At 34.3% G+C, this 18312-nt stretch overlaps 1 protein-coding gene and 1 pseudogene across 1 annotated transcript; one reads left to right on the top strand and one right to left on the bottom strand.

The window, feature by feature from the left end:
- Positions 1-299: 299 nt before the first annotated feature.
- LOC115436712 (MICOS complex subunit MIC26-like) lies at positions 300-1170 on the bottom strand. Its single transcript, XM_030159626.1, has one exon. The coding sequence runs from the start codon at positions 1131-1133 to the stop codon at positions 528-530; it is 606 nt and encodes a 201-aa protein (XP_030015486.1). The 5' UTR covers positions 1134-1170; the 3' UTR covers positions 300-527.
- Positions 1171-7576: 6406 nt separating this feature from the next.
- Positions 7577-15536, top strand: LOC115436715 (protein PIH1D3-like; annotated as a pseudogene).
- The last annotated feature ends 2776 nt before the right edge of the window (positions 15537-18312 follow it).

The following is an 18312-nucleotide window of genomic DNA, read 5'->3' as shown; positions in this document are numbered from 1 at the left end:
AAGACCCAGTAAATGTCAGCAAAGTACAAGCTTTTTTTTGTTTTTTATTAAATAAGTGCCTGTATTGGAAACATCATGATGCAACAGTTTTTTCAGATGCAGTTTTTCAAATTTTTATGGAATGTCCTTTGTGGTGGACAGTTTTTTTGTTTTTTGTATAAAGTTGTGAAACTCTTGTCCACAAATGTGGACAGAAAACCCATATCTGGGTCTGAGGAGGTTAATCAAAACTATCTTCCTTTTAAACATCCTTGTTTGACTTTGAATTACCTTTTTATTTAAGACAACTTTAAGATTTAGATTAAGACAAATGGACTTTTATTAGATCATAAATATACAGTCAGTTCAGTAGTTGCATAAATCATGTTAAAACACTTGCCCGGCCTGAGTTAGTTCTGAAGCTTAGTGCAAAAAGTGGGCATGAGGAAGTCACACATGTCAAGTGACGGCGTCAGAAGAGCTGATTTGTTATTGCTGAGCTGAGCTGGTGCACAGAAGTCATACATATATATATATATATATATAGATCAAGGTTTGGTTTCAGAGTCGGTGCCTTTCTTGGTGTCCTGCTGAGGCCTGATCAACTTCTCCACGGCGGCGTAGCCCTGCACGGTGCGCTCATACACCGAGTCCCCGGCTGACCTGGCGATGGCCGCAGCCTGTTCCGGGTAGTAGAGGGAGGCGCTCACCGCCATCAGGCCCGCAGGGTACAGCAGCTGCTTCACCCTGGAGCCTCGAGCCACAAACAGTCCCAGGATGCCCGTGAAGCCGATCACTCCCGCCCGTGGGTAGAAGTCCGCCGGTGGGTTCTTCAGGTAGGCGTAGGTGTCGCTCCCAAACCGGACTGCGCCCTGGACTCTGGGTCTGACCCGGCCGTAGGTGCTCTGACACCAGGACGCGCACGGCTCTACGAACCTCCGCAGGGCGGCGACAGTCTGCTCCAGCTGACCCGCTTCACGCTCCACAAAGTGGGCCTTCCGCTGGGGCACCGTGTACAGAGACAGCTCGTCCACGCTCGCGGTTAACGGCGTGGCTGCCGTTTCTGCTTTGTCCCCGTCACTGGCAGCGGCAAACACGGTGAACGAAGACAAAGTCAGCGCCCCCGGCATGGCTCTACCTGTCACCTTCAACATGATCCCTGCGGGCCATGCATTCAGTACGGTGTCCGAGGAGGGACAATCTGAGAACTGCCGGAGGCGAAACGGACACCTGTTGTGCAGAACTCTGCTCCCCCTGCCAAAGTCAGTGTAGGAGCTATTGGTCTGGTTAGTTTTAGTTCAAAGTTAATTTACCTTTTTTGTTGGCTAATTTAGTATTTTTTGCTAATTGTTTATTTTTTGTTTACTTTTTGTTTGTTTAACCCTTTCATGCACACTGGTCACTACTGTAGACAGTTATTCTCCAGCTGTTCTCTTATATATTCATGGGTTTTGTTGTTTAGTTGCATATCAGCCAACACAGTGGACACTTATGGTTCAAAACATAGTAATGTCCCATCAGAGAGCAAACTTTAATTGACTGCCATTCCAACATTTATTTCAATATAAAGTAACTCCTTGTTTTGGATAATCTTTTATATCAAAACTGAATTTAAAAGTTCAAATGTGGGTCATTTAGCAACACTAATCTGCCAAATTGTCACTAAAATGTCCCATCAGAGAGATTTCGAATACCATGTTTTGACCCCTGTGCACCATCTCATACACTGCAATTCATACTATTACTGTAACTTTGCTGATTTTGATAAACATGATCTACAGTAACATGTTTGAGTGTAAATCAATTGTTAATTGTTATTAGACTGTAATTAACAGTTTTCTTAAACAATTTTTTTTTTTTTTTTTTTTGCATATTATCTTCATAAAGTGAGTAATAACTAGCATTAGAGTATATTAAAATATGAGAAAACATCAGATTAGCTGCATGAAAAATGTTTTTATTTCATAGTTTTCACATATATATCACTTTCTGACAATGGATTTTGAAGACATGTTTCTTTGCTTCAAAAATTAAACACATGGTGTCCAGCTGAGTGGACATTTTTGTAACTCCATTAAAAATAGGTTCATAAAAAATTTCAAACGCATTGTTTTTTTTTTCATGCCTAGAGAGGAATAAAAACATTCAGGAAAAAAATCCTGACTAAGGTTCTCATAATTCATGCATGAAAGGGTTAATATTTAGACTTTTTTTTTTTTATTTTCATGGTTATTGCTTTTATTCTTTAGTATTTAGCACCGTTTGTTTTGTGTTTTCTTATTGGTTTAGACCACAGGTGTCAAACATGTGGCCCAGGGGCCAAATCCAGACCACCAAAGGGTCCAATCCAGCCCACAGGATGAAATTTGTGAAATGCAAAAAATTACACTGAAGATATTAATTAAACTACAAAATAATAATGTGGGGGAAAAAAATAAGCAAAACATTTACATAAAATAAAGTAAAAGAATAAAATAAACAGCAAAATGAGCAAAAACACCTAAACTAATAAAAAAAAAACAAAAACAAGAATTAATAATAAATCACATGAACAAAATAAGACACAAACTGAACAAAAGTGAAGAAAAACTAATAAGTGGTGTCAAAATCATTTTAATTCAGGTTCCACATACAGACACATACAGTCCAATTAGATTTGAAGTGGGTCAGAACCAGAAAAATATTATCATAATAACCTATAAATAATGACAACCCCAAATTCTCTCTTTGTTTTTTTGGTGTAAAAAAGTAAAATTACATGAAAATGTTTACATTACCAAACTATACTTTTACAAAAAATGGGAATAACCTGAACAAATATGAACAAACGGAAATGTGTTAAGAAAAGTAAATGCAATATTACCAATATTCTGCCTGTTACTAAATGTTTTGTGCAATTGTAATGCACATGTGTAAATGATAAACTGTTAAAGCGACACATAATATTGTTAAAATTGCACTTTTTTTTCCCTTAAGACAATTCAAATTGTTCATGTTATTCAGAATTTTCCAGGAACTTTGTAGATATAAACCTGATCATCACATAATTTGACTTTTTTCCCTGTTATTATTTTACCACTCCGGCCCACTTGAGATCAAATTTGGCTGAAAGTGGCCCCTGAAATAAAATGAGTTTGACACCCCTGGTTTAGACCGTGGGCACTGGGGTATAAACAGGGAGCACCAAGTTAGACCAGCATGCACCTGGGTGGGCCTATGTTTTTTTTTTTTTGTTTGTTTTTTTTAACCAGATAACCAGATAACCAGTCATTCACACACAGACAGACAGACAGACAGACAGACAGGATGAGCAGGGGAGACAGCACAAAAGGCCTTAGTTGTTGTTTGCCTGCAAAATCCTGAAAATAAACCACTTGAAACACATCTATGGTATAGACATTGTATTTCAGACTGCGTAAACCACAAACCCATGGTGCATGTAGTGGTTATTTGAGTTATGTTAAAGTCACTTTTGAGTTGATTTAATTTTGATGACAAATAGCCGCTACAGTCAGTCATGAAGAGGACAATGTGCACCAAATTCACCCTGTCACAATTTGCTGATAAATGCTCTCTGCTCACCCTGGTTCATTACTTTTTCTCTTTTTTGACTGTAGGGTATGAAATCATTTGTGAATTATTCAACCTCTTAACACCATAGCTGTATAGCAATTAAGTAATTAATAATATTGTAAGATATTTATTTATTTATTTCGAATATGCAAATAAACAAAATAAAACAAAATGAAGCAAATTAAGACAAAAACAAAATAACATTTAAATGAACAGAATCTTTCTTCAAGCACATACAAGTCTGAATTTGCATAGTCGAAAAGGAGTAGGAAGAAGTATAAACTTGTTTAATCCTACCCCTCAGTGCTTTTATACCTTTATCACTAACTTAAAACAAGAATCACAAAAAACAATCCAATTTTTCTAATTTTAACATCGAACCACAACAAATACATAATGCACTAACTGAATTATACACAACAAAATGTTCATGTCAGTACAGTCATACAAACAGACTCAACAATTCAACAATTTTCTTCAATAATTAAAGCATATTTATCAATACAACATTATTCATAAACAAACAGGCCTCAGTGTCATTATTAAATACTGGACCTCTCAAGAATCAATTTTGTATATCTTTTTTTAAACTGAATTATATTAGAAATTTGTTTTATCTCCACACACAATTTGTTCCACAGTTTTCCTCCACAAATGGTGATACAGAAACTTTTTAACCTAGTGCGTACTTTATGAATCTGTAAATTTAATTTTCCCCGTAAATCATAGCCTCCCTCTCTTTCACAAAACATTTCTTGAATATTGCCCTGTAGTAAGTTGTTCTTTGCTTTATACATTATTTGAATAGTTTTGAATTCCACAAGGTCAATGAGTTTTAAAGTTTTAGATTGTAAAAACAGTGGATTTGTGTGTTCATGAAAACCAACATTGTGAACAATTCTTATTGCTCTTTTTTGCAGTATTTTTGTAGTATAGTCTTTGTAATGAACTTGTATATGTATTTCCTCATACCTCCAAACAGTAACTTAAATAAAGTAAGATCAATGAATTATACAGAATCTGAAGTGATTTTTGAACTAATATCCCCTTTGCTCTGGCCAGGACTGAGATGCTTCTGGATAGTTTCTTTTGTACATATTTTATGTGAGGTTTCCAGCAAATTTTATCAGCAATTATCATACTGCAAGATACTGCAGTTATGTTTTTTTGTTTTGTTTTGTTTTGTTTTGTTTTTTAATCTGTTTAATATTAAAGAATGTGCAAACTGTAATGTATATAAAACTTTCAAATGTTAAATCTTAAATAGACAACACACAAAATATATAACAATAAAATACAGATACTGCCGAAAACTCCATCACCCTCGGCTGGTGATGCAGTTTTCGGTAGGGAGCAGAATTCGGCACAACACCGCCACCTGTCGGTATATTCTGACCAAACGGGTTCATTATGATGGAGAAAGCCGCTAAGCTCTCTTACTGGGAACTGTTTATAGACTTTTTTTTTTTTTTTGACAATATACAAATATACAAACAACATGGCATCTGTATTATAGAAAATACAAAGGCACAGGTACAAATAGGAATACATATATAGATGTCAACAACCAGGAAGACTGCAATTTTTGGAAAAAGAAAGAAAGAAAGAAAGAAAGAAAGAAAGAAAGAAAGAAAGAAAGAAAGAAAGAAAGAAAGAAAGAAAGAAAGAAAGAAAGAAAGAAAGAAAGAAAAAGAAAAATAATTAACAAATAAAATGAGGTGGAGGGCTAGGGCTTGTTGTACAAATTATATTCTTCAATAACTGATAGAAGCTTCAATGCAGGTTTACTCTTCATGTGACTGAGAGTTTTCATATAGAGCAGAAACTCATTATGGAAACTGGAAAATGTGGGTTTCATCTTCAGATGTCTACATTTGTGTATCTAAAATTGACCCAGAATGATGATACTATTTAGTAAAAAGCTGTCTTTGACATTGTCCAGTGCATGTCCATAAGTAATGTCCATTATGGAAAATTCTTCAGGAAGGCAAACGTTTATGTGAAGCCAGTCATGAATGTCCAGCCAACACACTTCCACATACATACAGTGGAAAAAGAAATGAATTTTGGTTTCAGTCTCATTACAGAAAACACAGTTATTTGTTTCAAAACCAAATCACTGTTTTATCATATCATTGGTGGGATAGACTCCATTCAGAATTTTTTAATGAATTTCTTTGGCTTTTAGGTTTAAAGGAAACTTTAAATATTGAGTTTGCAAAATTTGTATAGATTTATGAGTATAAAATTGAGAAACAGAGTTTCTATAGGACAGGATGGGATTTGAATTGTAGTTGAGGATTTTCCTAATTACTTTATTGGGGATTTGTTTTTAGACTTCTGTTTCTTTTATTTATGCCTAGGAATCACAAACATGTGCCCACAAATGAAATGTTATCAGTATAATGAGGAGAGCTAGCTTGAAGTATAACACTAGCTAATGTTAGCTAGTTTAATCTGATCACTTCTTTCCATCCAAAGATGAATTAAAATACTCTAATGAAGGATGGAACTGCTGTGCATGTGGTTCCCTGCTGCTTTATTTATAAATTATGCTAATTAAATGTAATTCACAATTTATATTTAGCAACACATACCAAATAATCATTTTTAACTTTAGCCTTCACTTCAAAATTATGCTAAAGCATCTGTTTAATGATAGTCTAACAATATAAAGCCAGATTAGATAGATAGATAGATAGATAGATAGATAGATAGATAGATAGATAGATAGATAGATAGATAGATAGATAGATAGATAGATAGATAGATAGATAGATAGATAGATAGATAGATAGATAGATAGATAGATAGATAGATAGATAGATAGATAGATAGATAGATAGATAGATAGATAGATACTTTATTAATCTCAAGGGAAATTCAAGTATTCAGCAGTTTTGCAAACAGCACAATAAGACAATAAACAGACAGAGCAGATCAGGTGGGTTAGTAACCAGGTTGACATTAAGGTTAGTATACTCCTAAAAAACTTACAAACAACTTCCTCTAAAAAACATCCTGTCAAATACTGTAAACAAAGACTTCTGATTGTATTTACACATTTGGAAAGGGCTTTATTTAATTTGAAGTATTTGTATTATTTTATACTAAGTGAAAATAAAAAAGGTGTGTTCCCACATCTGGCCAGTGAATTGTTGTGTTACTTTTATTTTTCTAATTAGCATTTTATGTATTTATTTTTATTCCTGCTTGTGACAATATTATACTGGTCAAAAATTTTAGAACACCTTCATTTCCTCTGTAAAACACTTCTAAAAGTATATTTAATAGTTTTTCTCAATTTTGTGTATTTCTTTTGTTAAAATGCATCTTAACTACTATTATGGCACTAATACTGGGTATAGAAGGTAATGCATAACCTACCTACCTTTGGCAAGCTTAAAAAAGACGAACAGAAATAATAATAATAATAATAATAATAATAATAATAATAATAATAATAATAATAATAATAATAATAATATAATATAATAATAATAATGACTACTGTTGTGAAATGGTTTATGGGTTAACTACAGCTGTTTTGCGACAATGGAAAGAAATGTAACTTAGATTGATACTGTATCATACACAAATCCGCAAAAACGATAAAACCAACAAGTAACTAAACTAATGCACCATGTACAGGATTAAAAACAAACCATCTTCCCCCAGACCCCTGCCAAAGCGCCGGGGAAATGGCTCTTTTATGGGACACTATGTTGCAGATTGCTTTGGGATGCCATAAGTAGCAATGCTTTTTTATTTTTTTTATTTTTTTCCCATTACAATAAATTTCCGGTGTTTGCATCAACGTCTCCTCTACTGATTTTACTCGCTTTTATTCTAGTATTTTTTATCCTCCGTAACGTTAACGGGGTTCCCATGGCAGCCGCCTGGTCTCCATGGAAACGAAGAGTGTCAACAGCGGAAGTTTAGCTGTGTAAGGAAGTAGTCATTTGTATTTAGATTTTGGTAAACGTTGATAAGCAGAACAAAGCAGAAAGTTGTGTTTTTCCTGATGGACTGTCTTGGGGTTTCGTCCCTCCAGAACCTACAGGCTCTGTCTGATTTATTATCCACTCAGGAGGAGGAGGACGATGAGGATCCAGGCTGCAAAGTAAGAAAAGGCTGTCACAGTCAGCTAGCTAAAGAGTCAGCGGGGCCAATTCAGAAAAGGGGGCAGATCATGTGTATTTTGATATTCTCCTAATAATAATAATAATAATAATAATAATAATAATAATAATAATAATAATAATAATACATTTGTAATTTAACAGAATTTTCAATGTTTATTTTACAGATTTTTCCTGTATTTTTAAGATACAGAAAAATATCAATGAAAGGACAAAAGTAGACTGTGATTTTACATGTCAAATGTAAAATAACATGAAAAAACTGTAACTGTGAATAACCCAAAAATTTCCATTTTTTAAAAGGAATGTTTTCTTTTTTCACAGAAAAATACAGTTTAAATACATTTGCAAATGTATCATAGTTTCACAAATATTTCTTTTCTATTTATGAGATTAAACTGTTAATTTAAAGTTTAATACTGTAAAAAAAAAAAAAAAAAAAAAAAAATCAATGCGATAAAATTTGTTCTGTAAGTTTAACAAGACTTGTTTGTTAATTGACAAATATCTTGTGTAATTATGGGAGGTTTCACAACAAAAATGTTGAATAAATGAATTTTTGTGTATGTATAACATGTATAAACACTGATAAACTGTCAAAATACAGTTTTTATCAGTGGAGTGCACAACTTAGTCTCACTGAAAATTATTTATACATATTTATAGGTAATTTGATTGTTTTAATACATGTAAATATTCTTTATTAAACATTAAAATGTCAAAAAATGTGCAAAATCTCATGTAAAGTTAGGGCAAAAAACTGTATTATAATTATGGAAAATTAGCATATTTTTATGAGATGGTTATTTTCCGTTATTTTACAGTATTTTTTTCTGCACCCCTGCTGCCAGAATATTAGTTTTTTGGGTTGTTTTTTTTTTTAGTGTATGATGAGGGTGGGATTAAAGCTACTGATTTCCAATCAGTAGTAGGTGTGTTCAGAATTAGGTGGCTTAAAGAATTTCTGTCACAACCAACTTCAGTGTAGTTCCATATTCCCAAAAGTTTGTTTGATAAATTGGGTGGTCTTGAATTTCTTTTGAAGTGTGATTTTGAAATAAACAAGATCCCTCTTATGTTGTCAAATTTCCATAGAACGATTCTCCAATTCTGGAAAGTGATATTTACACATAATTTTACCCCTCATACCGCAACGCTTTGGAACAAAAGGGTGATCGTAGTAAACAGGAAATCAATCTTTAAGAAGGACTGGTTTGAGAAAGGTGTTACATTTGTGACGGATATTTTAGATCATAATTGTGAATTTCTACTATGTAGATTTTATACCAAAATATGACATGTGTTGTACACCAAGAGAATTTATGAAAATATGTGAAGCAGTCCCCTTACCCTTATTACAGTTGATTCCTAATATCTTATGTTACTAGAGTATTGAACCTTCCCTCCAACACTTATGATTGATGGTATAAATTTAAAGGATAAGAAATGTAATAATAAAGTAATTGGTACTGCTCTGAAATCTGCAGGTTCCTGAATCCATGTCACTGTCCATTATGATAAAGGCAAAGTCAGCATTTAATAGATGACCCATTTCTCCAAAAATAAAAGAAACTTACTTCAAAATCATCCAAAATACTTACCCAGTTGCGGAATTTCTCAAAAAAACTTTTAAATTTGAAGTAGACGCTTGCTCCTTTTGTGACAAGTCAGAGGAAACATTAGAACATTTGTTTGTTTTATGTGACTCTAGTTTTGGTTTGACATCAAGAATCGGTTGTCTGTTAAAATTGATGATGTACTGTTGTTTGATACTGTTGATATTCTTTATTTTAGGGATAATTTGAACATATCTGATCTTATTAATATAATTATTCTTTTGTGTAAATATCATATTCATTGCAGTAAATGGAAAAATTCTAAGCCCTCCTTTAGTTGGTTCATAAATGAATTCAAACTGTTTTTTTCATCGCTTCAAAAAAGTAAGTCTCATAAATCAGCCAAAAAATGACATGGTGAAATTAAGGAATATTTGTTGTTTTGACCTTTTTAGTCTTGCTCCATTGGTTTTATATTCTACTTGTTTTACAGCTCCCTTTTTGTTCTGTTTTATTTCTTTCATTTGTTGACTTGTCATAGATTTTTTGTTGCTTTACATGCTCTTTGTATAAAAATTCATGGAAAGGAATGCTTCTCGGACCAAAAAAGTCCGTTTGTTCAAGGTGCTTTTTGGAAAATAGGATTCATAAAGTAGATACCAAACTGGAAGAAAAATCCAAGGCACTCACTTTAAACATTAAAATGCCTTTATTAACAGGGCACGGTCATATCTAGACCTAAAAAACACTTCTTCTTCAAGTCAAACAGGAGCCTGGAAAGCTGTAGGTTCGTATATAGTAGGATCTGACCAATAGGGACTTGCCAACTGGGCATGAAGATAATGGTCTGCAGAGGGTGTCCACATGTAAAACGGCCAGCAGATGGTGTCACTGCAGGTCAAAAGGCCATACACAAACAAGAAAACCTCACTGTAAAACCTATGAAGGCTGATGTTGAAGGGCTGATTTGTGTTGGAATAATTAAAACTTCTGCATTGGCATATGGTCAGATATGATAACTGGTCAGGGATTCTGGTTTAATGCTTTATTTTCTCTTCAGGCAGATTATTTACAGGTGGAACAGTTCAGGTGATGACATGGGTAGGATGATTTTGAATCTTAAACAAAGGGAAACAATAACTGTATTACTAAAACAATTCCAAACATAGTCAAGGATGTTCAACTAACAATAACACAAAATAACTCACTCAGGTATGCATCCATCCATGTCTGTGCATTTAAGTCTGATTCTTCTTCAGGCCACATGCTCTACATCAAACAAAGGAAAAAAGAGGATGGGCTGGGCCTGATCCTTCCTCTTAAAGGGTTGGGTGTGACCTGATAGGTGAGGGTTAGGTCCTGACCCTCCCCAACCAGGAAGTGGAATTTTTAACGCTCACTAATAGAAATATTTACAAATGTACATGGATAAATAACAGTGCAAAATTTACATATTCCTGTTAATTTAGGATCAAAACAGTGTAAAGTCTTTAAAAACAAGAAACAAGCAATACATGACAAGAAAGCAGAAAGGTCCAACTCTTCATTCAGTCCAGGGGGTACAGTGGTTTGGAGTTTAAAAATCCAGAAAGCTTCCCATTGATTCAGTGTCTTTTGTCTGTCTTCCTTTCTTATGGAGGATGGAATGTGGTCGATGCCAATAGCTTGTAATTTGGCTGGGTTGCTGTTGTGCAGTTCCAGGTAATGTTTTGCCATCGGGTAGTTTATGTTTCCAGTTCTTATTGCATATTTGTGTTCTGACAGTCTGTCCTGTAATTGTCTTTTTGTCCTGCCGATGAAAAATACTTTGCAGGTTGGACATCCCAGTTTGTAGACGATGACTGTTGCTTCACAGTTGATAAAATGATTGATTGTGTATTGTTTTTGTGATGTAGAGTCTATGAAAGTTTTTGTCTGTATGACATTCGTACAGTGATTGCAGTGGCTGCATTTGTAACTACCTCTAGGTTTCTGACCCAGCCATGATGGTGGAGTGCTGGGCTGGAGATGGCTGTGGACCAGTTTGTCCTGCAGTGTAGGACGTCTCCTAAAGGTGATGAGTGGAGGCTGTGGAAATATCGGCCTGAGTTGTTCGTCGCTCTGAATGCTGTCCCAGTTTTTATTGCTTATTCTTTTAACGTGGTCCGCTTCTGTACTGTATGTGGTGACAAACACCATTCTGTCTCGTGTTTGTTTGGGGGGATTCCTAAATAGTAAAGTCTGTCAGTCCAGATGTTTAGCTCTTGTGTAAGCTTCTTGTAATGTGGCCTTCTTGTAGCCCCTTGCCTGAAAACGTGCAAACATCTCCCCTGATTTACTCACAAAATCAGCATCTTGGTCACAGATTCTCCGCACCCTCTGAAACTGGCCGTAAAGGATGTTTTCTTTAAGCCATTTGGGATGAAAGCTATTGGCATGTAGAGCAGTGTTTCTGTCAGTGGGTTTTCTGAAAGTGGATTTGTGTAACATCCCTAAATTGTCTTTATAAATAAAGAGAGTGCCTTGGATTTTTCTTCCAGTTTGATGTGCTCCTTGTATACTTTGAATTTGTCTCCTGTCATTATTGAAATGTCCTCTGTAGGAGTTTGTATGTTGTATTGTATGTTCTAAAGTTCCAATTAAAATAAAAGATAAATAACAAAAAAAGTGTATTTTGATATTTGTAGTATACTGAAATACTTTAATTATTCAGTTCACAAAGCCTTAAGACAAATAGTAGAAAATAGACACATCTATACAACGTTCGAAACAACTGTACAACTATAACATAAAAAATGCATTTGGTAACAGCCTATTTAAGTGAATTACTACTGACAAGCATTATTCTGCTTTCATATTTTCATTTCTTATATTTAATTAGTCTTTCATTTTGTTTTTTGACTGGAGTTTATTTATTTATTTATTATTTGGCCTTGGTGTTTATGAAGAAATGTCTGATTCAATTTTCTTTAGTTGTGAGTGTGAGTAAAGAATTATGAGGAAAGCCTTGTATTATAGAAACTTTACAAAAGCAAAATGAAAGAATGCAAATATGATTAATAAAGCTCTTGTTAACTGAACATCCCGTATAATACTTTTAGTAATTTTATTTAGTAAGTAATTTTATTCTTGGTCACATGGAACCATTGCAGGGGCAAACAAGCTGAGGAAATTACAATCAAGTGACATTTTTCTTTACAACAGTGAATTAATTTTCCTGTGTGGAAACTGTCATTTCTCAAAAACAGAAAAAAAAAGTTTTTAGTTGCTTTTTAGTCAGTCAGTTAGTTTCTTTGATTGTTTCTTTGTTTGTTTAACTGTAATTACTTTGGTGCAGACTACAAGACTCAGTGTTTTTTAGAATTGTTGAAGAAAGTCTATTATTTATGTCATATCAATTCAATTCAACAGAACATGGCTCCATGTACACGGCTAAACCCTGGACATATTGGCCCACAGCCAAAAAAAGACAAAGAAGGTATACTATAACATGTGGTTCAAGTGACACAGCTGAGATAATGACACATTGTGCTCTATTAAAAGGTGTTTGTGTGTGTACACTACAGTGTCAAATGCAAATGTGACCAAACCAAGGATATCTGGAGTGAGGAGGAAGTAGCTGAAGGTTCCCACTTAGACGACCACACTGATCCACGGCCACAGCCTGAGTAAGTGTCCACAGGGCAGAAAGGGAACAGGGACTAGAAGGGTTTACTGAAGTTAATGGAGCTCCAATAACTATAAAAGAATGCAGACAGTCTCATATTGGACTGCACAGGTACATTTAAAGTTGTCTTTATCAGACAAGGTTTTCCCATGTCTTCCCTTGTGCTGTAAACCAATGGTAGTGACAGAACAAAGAGCCAGGCCACTGGCTTTCAGTATTTGAAAGTGTTTCAGGACCTCAAGTCATTTGTTTCTACTTCTTTGTTTGTAACACCAGGTATTTCTTACAAAATCTTTGCTAGGGATTGTTAATGGTATCTAAGATGGTAGGGAATGTGTGTGTAATATGTGTGTGCAGGTATGACATCATCCTGAAGCAGAGTGTGGGGACTGAAGACATCTACTTGGGCCTGAGCAGAAAGGACCACTCCTCCATGTGCTGTGAAGCCATGCTGGTAAATACAGTCACTTCAGGATTTTGCCCTAAATATTGAGACGCATGTTAGAGAACTGATTTGGACTGTAGCTGCAGCTTTCCCCACTGTAAAAAAAAAAACACACAGACCCACTTTTATTAGGTTGCTGGTGGAAGAGACAGGAAAAATCTAGAGAAGTGATTCCCATAGTGTGAGCGTCAGCCCTCTGGTGGACTATAAAGGTACTGCATATGAGCGTTTAGAAGTCGTTTACATTACAAGTCATTAAATCGTTGTTGACTGTTAATGTCTACAAAAACAAGATGTTGAAAGTACAAATCTTGTACTATTTTAGAAAGGTGTCAGTGTTTTGGGTTCTGCCATTAAAACCACATTGGAGTGATGTTAATGTTCTTAATGAATGGTCTTCATTTTCATTTCATTTTATTTATTCCTTTATTTGAAAGGGGAAGTGCATATTAATGAATGAACAATACGCAGTTATCATAAATACACCGAATTTAGCACAACTGCTGGTTTCCATCTGCAGTCCAGACATAAAAGCACACATAAAACCAGCATTGTTGACATAAAAATACACGACATACAATACAACAAAAAAAAACAATACAACATCACATATGTAAACAACAATATGTTACATAAAATACCAACAATTAAAATTTTTATATATATATATATATATATATATATGTGTGTGTGTGTGTGTGTGGTGTGTGTGTGTGTGTGTGTGTGTATATGTATACAGGGTGGGGGTAGCAAAATTTACAGTATTTTGAGGCAGGGATTGAAAGACAGTGTGTGACCATTAGTTTATTGAAAGTCATGAGAATTTAAATCTTCAAATCATATTTACTGCATTTCTAACGGTCTTGGTCGTCTACCTCAAGTTCATTTGCCATTTTTCTCATGGATTTGGTTGGATCCTTTAGGATTTTGGATTTGAGAGCTTTAATAAAAGCCTTTGGTACGTTTTTTGTTGCTTCCTCCACTTCCAGACTTTCTCGTAATAGTTTTGCTCATAGTCATTCTCTTCTTTCCATTATAAACAGTCTTTATGGACACTCCAACTATTTTTGAAATCTCCTTTGGTGTGATGAGTGCATTCAGCAAATCACACACTCTTTGACGTTTGCTTTCCTGATTACTCATATGGGCAAAAGTTTCTGAAAAGGTATGGATAATAGTGTTAGGTATATTATGACATCAATATATGTTTGGGTTCAAAACAATTGATGTAGTGCCTGCTGAGAAAAAAACAACTAAATGTTCATTATAAATTTTGCTTCCCACCCTGTGTGTGTGTGTGTGTGTGTGTATGTGTGTATGTATGTATGTATGTTTGTGTTTTTTTTTTGCATTGAAAGTTAGAGTGGTTAATAACAGTCACTAGAAATTACTTGACTGCAGTAAAGAACATAAACAGATAAATCTATTTCTGTTGGGATAAAGCATTTCTTCAAGAACTATGCAGCTCAGCATAAGCAAAAATGAATCTACAATTGCAAGAAACAGACAAGCCTGCAAGACGAGGGAAAATAAGAGACTGTTAGGAAAACAGGGGAGGTGTCTAATCTCTGTCCAATAAAACTGAACTTCAAATATGTGTTTTGATTGTCACAGTGGTGGTATTACTGTTCTTCACTTCCTTCTACTTCTAGGTTAAAATCCGACTTCCAGACACCAAAGCAACAGATGTATCCTGGATGTGAAAGAAAAGTTCCTTGATCTACGGACGCCCAAATAGTAAAGGGCTGCTTTGACACTGATGTCTTTCATTTGTTCTTTTTGTTTCTTTGACTCCTCAGAGTAGCTGCAGTTCAGACCCCAAGCTCTTATTTCCAGACATTTCATTTAATCCGCGGCTCAGGTTGTGACCTGATGATCTGATCTGGGGTCAGAACATCTTCATTTCCTCATATACAGTATACACACTCTCCATGTCTGCTTCCCCTCAGTTTCTTTAACTTGTCTTCTTTGGTCTCCTCAGTACTGGTCTTCATCTCCACATCCCGTCCACAGCCAGGAAGGAAAAGCCCAGTTCTTTAGTGACAGGGATGAACTGGAAGTGACTTTACTGATGAACCGGCCCATGGACTCTATCAACATGCAATAAGAAAGACAGACTGGTGTTCAGCAGACAGGAGAATAGACATGAGCATTTACTCTGGAGATTCACACACTGCCTTATAACAAATATCTGTACTTCCTTCTTACCTTTTAATAAAGGCTTATTTAATGTATTTAAGTGGAATTATGCACTTGTTATTTTGGCATCACTGCTTGCTTTGTCCACATGAAAACCAATTATTACCTAAATGGATGGAACAATAAACACAGAGAAAACATGGTCCATTTTTATGTCCTTTTGTGTATATCAAAATGATGTAAAAGTAAGATGCAAAAGATGAAAATTATGAAAAGCTGTAACAAAAAGAAACACAATATAGAACATGCAAAAAAAAAGAAAGGAGAACAGAATGCAAAAACGTGAAAATGATTTGAAAGACAAAAAATAAGAGACAAAGACAAAATCTCATAAGACTACAACATAAAAAAAAATGGAAAAATTTGAAAGGACAAAATGATAGAAACAAGATGCAAATCATTTAAAAGACGCAAAACGAAAAGATTGTGCAAAAATGGAACAGGCCTAAAACAATGAAAAAATGTAACAAGACTTGAAAGTTACAATGACATAAGAGGTGTAAGGTGAAAACACCACTTTGTGTCCGGTGTCAAGAGACAGACAAAAACAATGTCAGACATACCAAGACAAAAAAAAAAGACAAATAATGTTAAAAATGCAAAAATAACAGAATATGAAAATGATGTTGAAGATATGAGGTAAAAACATGGTAAAAGAGACAAATTTGAAAATGACACAAAAGATGTTGCAAGACTAACACAATAGAAAAAAACATGAATGACATTAAAATAATATTAGATGAAAGGACGTTAGCATGGAAAAAAAAGATCACAATGACATACCAAGATGAAAACAATGAAATGTAACAGACATACAAGATGAAAAACAACATAAAGACACAAAAATATAAAAAGGATATAAAATTAAAAGATAGATGAGAAATGAAAACAATGAATGTGATGAAAATACACAACAAGCCTAAAACAACACAAAAGGTATAAGATGAAAATTCTGTAAATGCATAAAGTACAAAATGACATTAAAGAGGTAATAATCATGTAAACCATGTAAAGACAACAAAAAATTGCATGAGTATTTATCAGAAGTTGTTTTGGTGCATTTATCAGATCATCTCAGTTTTCATATTACGTAACCCGCATAAGAGTAAACATTTTTAACCCATAAAGACCCAAACAGCCACCAGTGATCATAAGCACCAACTGATCTAAACAGTTTAGTCCTGACCCACTAATCCTATCAATACATGTAAATAATTGGTGTAAAATGCAGTTTCTCAGCTTTTCATTATCATCAGATATGACCAGTTTGATCTGATTCACCAGTAAACCCATGTGGTTTGACAAATGACAGTAGATGGAGACATTCAGTTACTGATGTCTTTGCTGAAAATGTCACTTTTTCTTCATTTTCTCTGTTTTGATATAATAACCTTTGAATTTACTGAGTTTTCATGAACCTCTCCATGATCTGTGAAATAAATAAATTTAGGAAAATAAATGATTTATTCTGAAAAATGGAAACTATAGAGGATACGTTATAATAACGATATAAATCACTTAGGAAAGGCTAAGGAGAGAAAAAATTCATTTGGGAACTTCCACAAAAGTAGCACTGGGTCTTTATGGGTTAAGAAACTGCAAATGCTTTGGTGCTTTCATGTAAACAATGATTACAATTGTCTGCTGGGACTGTGAGCCATTCTGAGGCCATAAGTTTTGTACATGGAAAAATAAAATTTGAAACTGAAAATTCAGGTTTGATCTTGAATTTAGAAAAATACAATAATATAGTTCAAATCAAAAATAAGTGATGAAAAAAAAATTTCAGGTTAAATATAATTTTATTCACTTTGGTAATTCTTTTGAATAAATTATTTATTTTCATTGTCACTTTCACATATCAATGGCCAGAATACAAAACCTTCTATCTGAAAAAAATAACTTTTTTCAGGAAACAAAAAAAAAACCAAAAAAAACATTTAGTTTTATTATAGTAATGGGTCTTTGTTAAAGATATCCAAGCATACTCTACTGTTCTCAGACTCTCTTTCTATATTATGTGTTAACAATGCATACTAGTATTTATGCCTTCCAAAGTGCAGTCCATTTAATGTGAAAACTCAAAATCTAAAAATTTGCCATAGGAGGTTTTGTTTTTGGCCATCGATATATATTAATATTTGAGGTTTAATTGTTTTTTTTCAGTTCATGTTTTAATCTTTTAAAAGACATCACAAAAACTGTTTGTTGTCACACTAGGACCCCTCAGTGTAATATTTAGTTAATATAATGTAATATTAGTTACCATTTCTTACCTGTGTGCTGGCTCCAGCAGGTGGACCGACCTCATGATTGCAAGTGCTCAGTATGCTGCATTCACTGTGCTATGTGGAAATCTGAAATATCATATACTTAATGTGTGACTGTTTATCTGTATAATCTGTCCATAATTTATCACTCTAATGCTACAAATGTTGCTCAGTACTGTCTAAAACAGCTTTTTAAATGTAAGTTTGTCACTGGCATCAGTTTGTTACTGCCAGTCATGTGAATATGGTGTATATAAAGTGTTGAGTCTGAATTGTTTTGGTTCCTACGTTGCCTGAAGGCAATGGAGTGGGGAAGGTCCCTAAGCCTTTTTGTTATGCTGTCACTCATGATTCCACGCCCCTCTCAGTTGAGGCCACGCCCCCTGCGCCACATCAGGGCCAAAAGTTTTGCACACCCCAAAAAGAGATCTGAAACTGAAAAAAAGATTTGAAATTGGAACAAAAAGATCTGAAAATGAAAAAATAAGATCTGAATGTGAAA

Source organism: Sphaeramia orbicularis, chromosome 17 (genome assembly GCF_902148855.1).
Source record: "Sphaeramia orbicularis chromosome 17, fSphaOr1.1, whole genome shotgun sequence".
NCBI classification, from domain to species: Eukaryota; Metazoa; Chordata; class Actinopteri; order Kurtiformes; family Apogonidae; genus Sphaeramia; species Sphaeramia orbicularis.
This window is presented reverse-complemented; position numbering and strand designations above follow the sequence as displayed.

What these genes read in the sequence shown, in the direction of transcription:
- LOC115436712 (XM_030159626.1), bottom strand. Translation starts at nt 1,133, where the DNA reads ATGTTGAAGGTGACAGGTAGAGCCATGCCGGGGGCGCTGACTTTGTCT.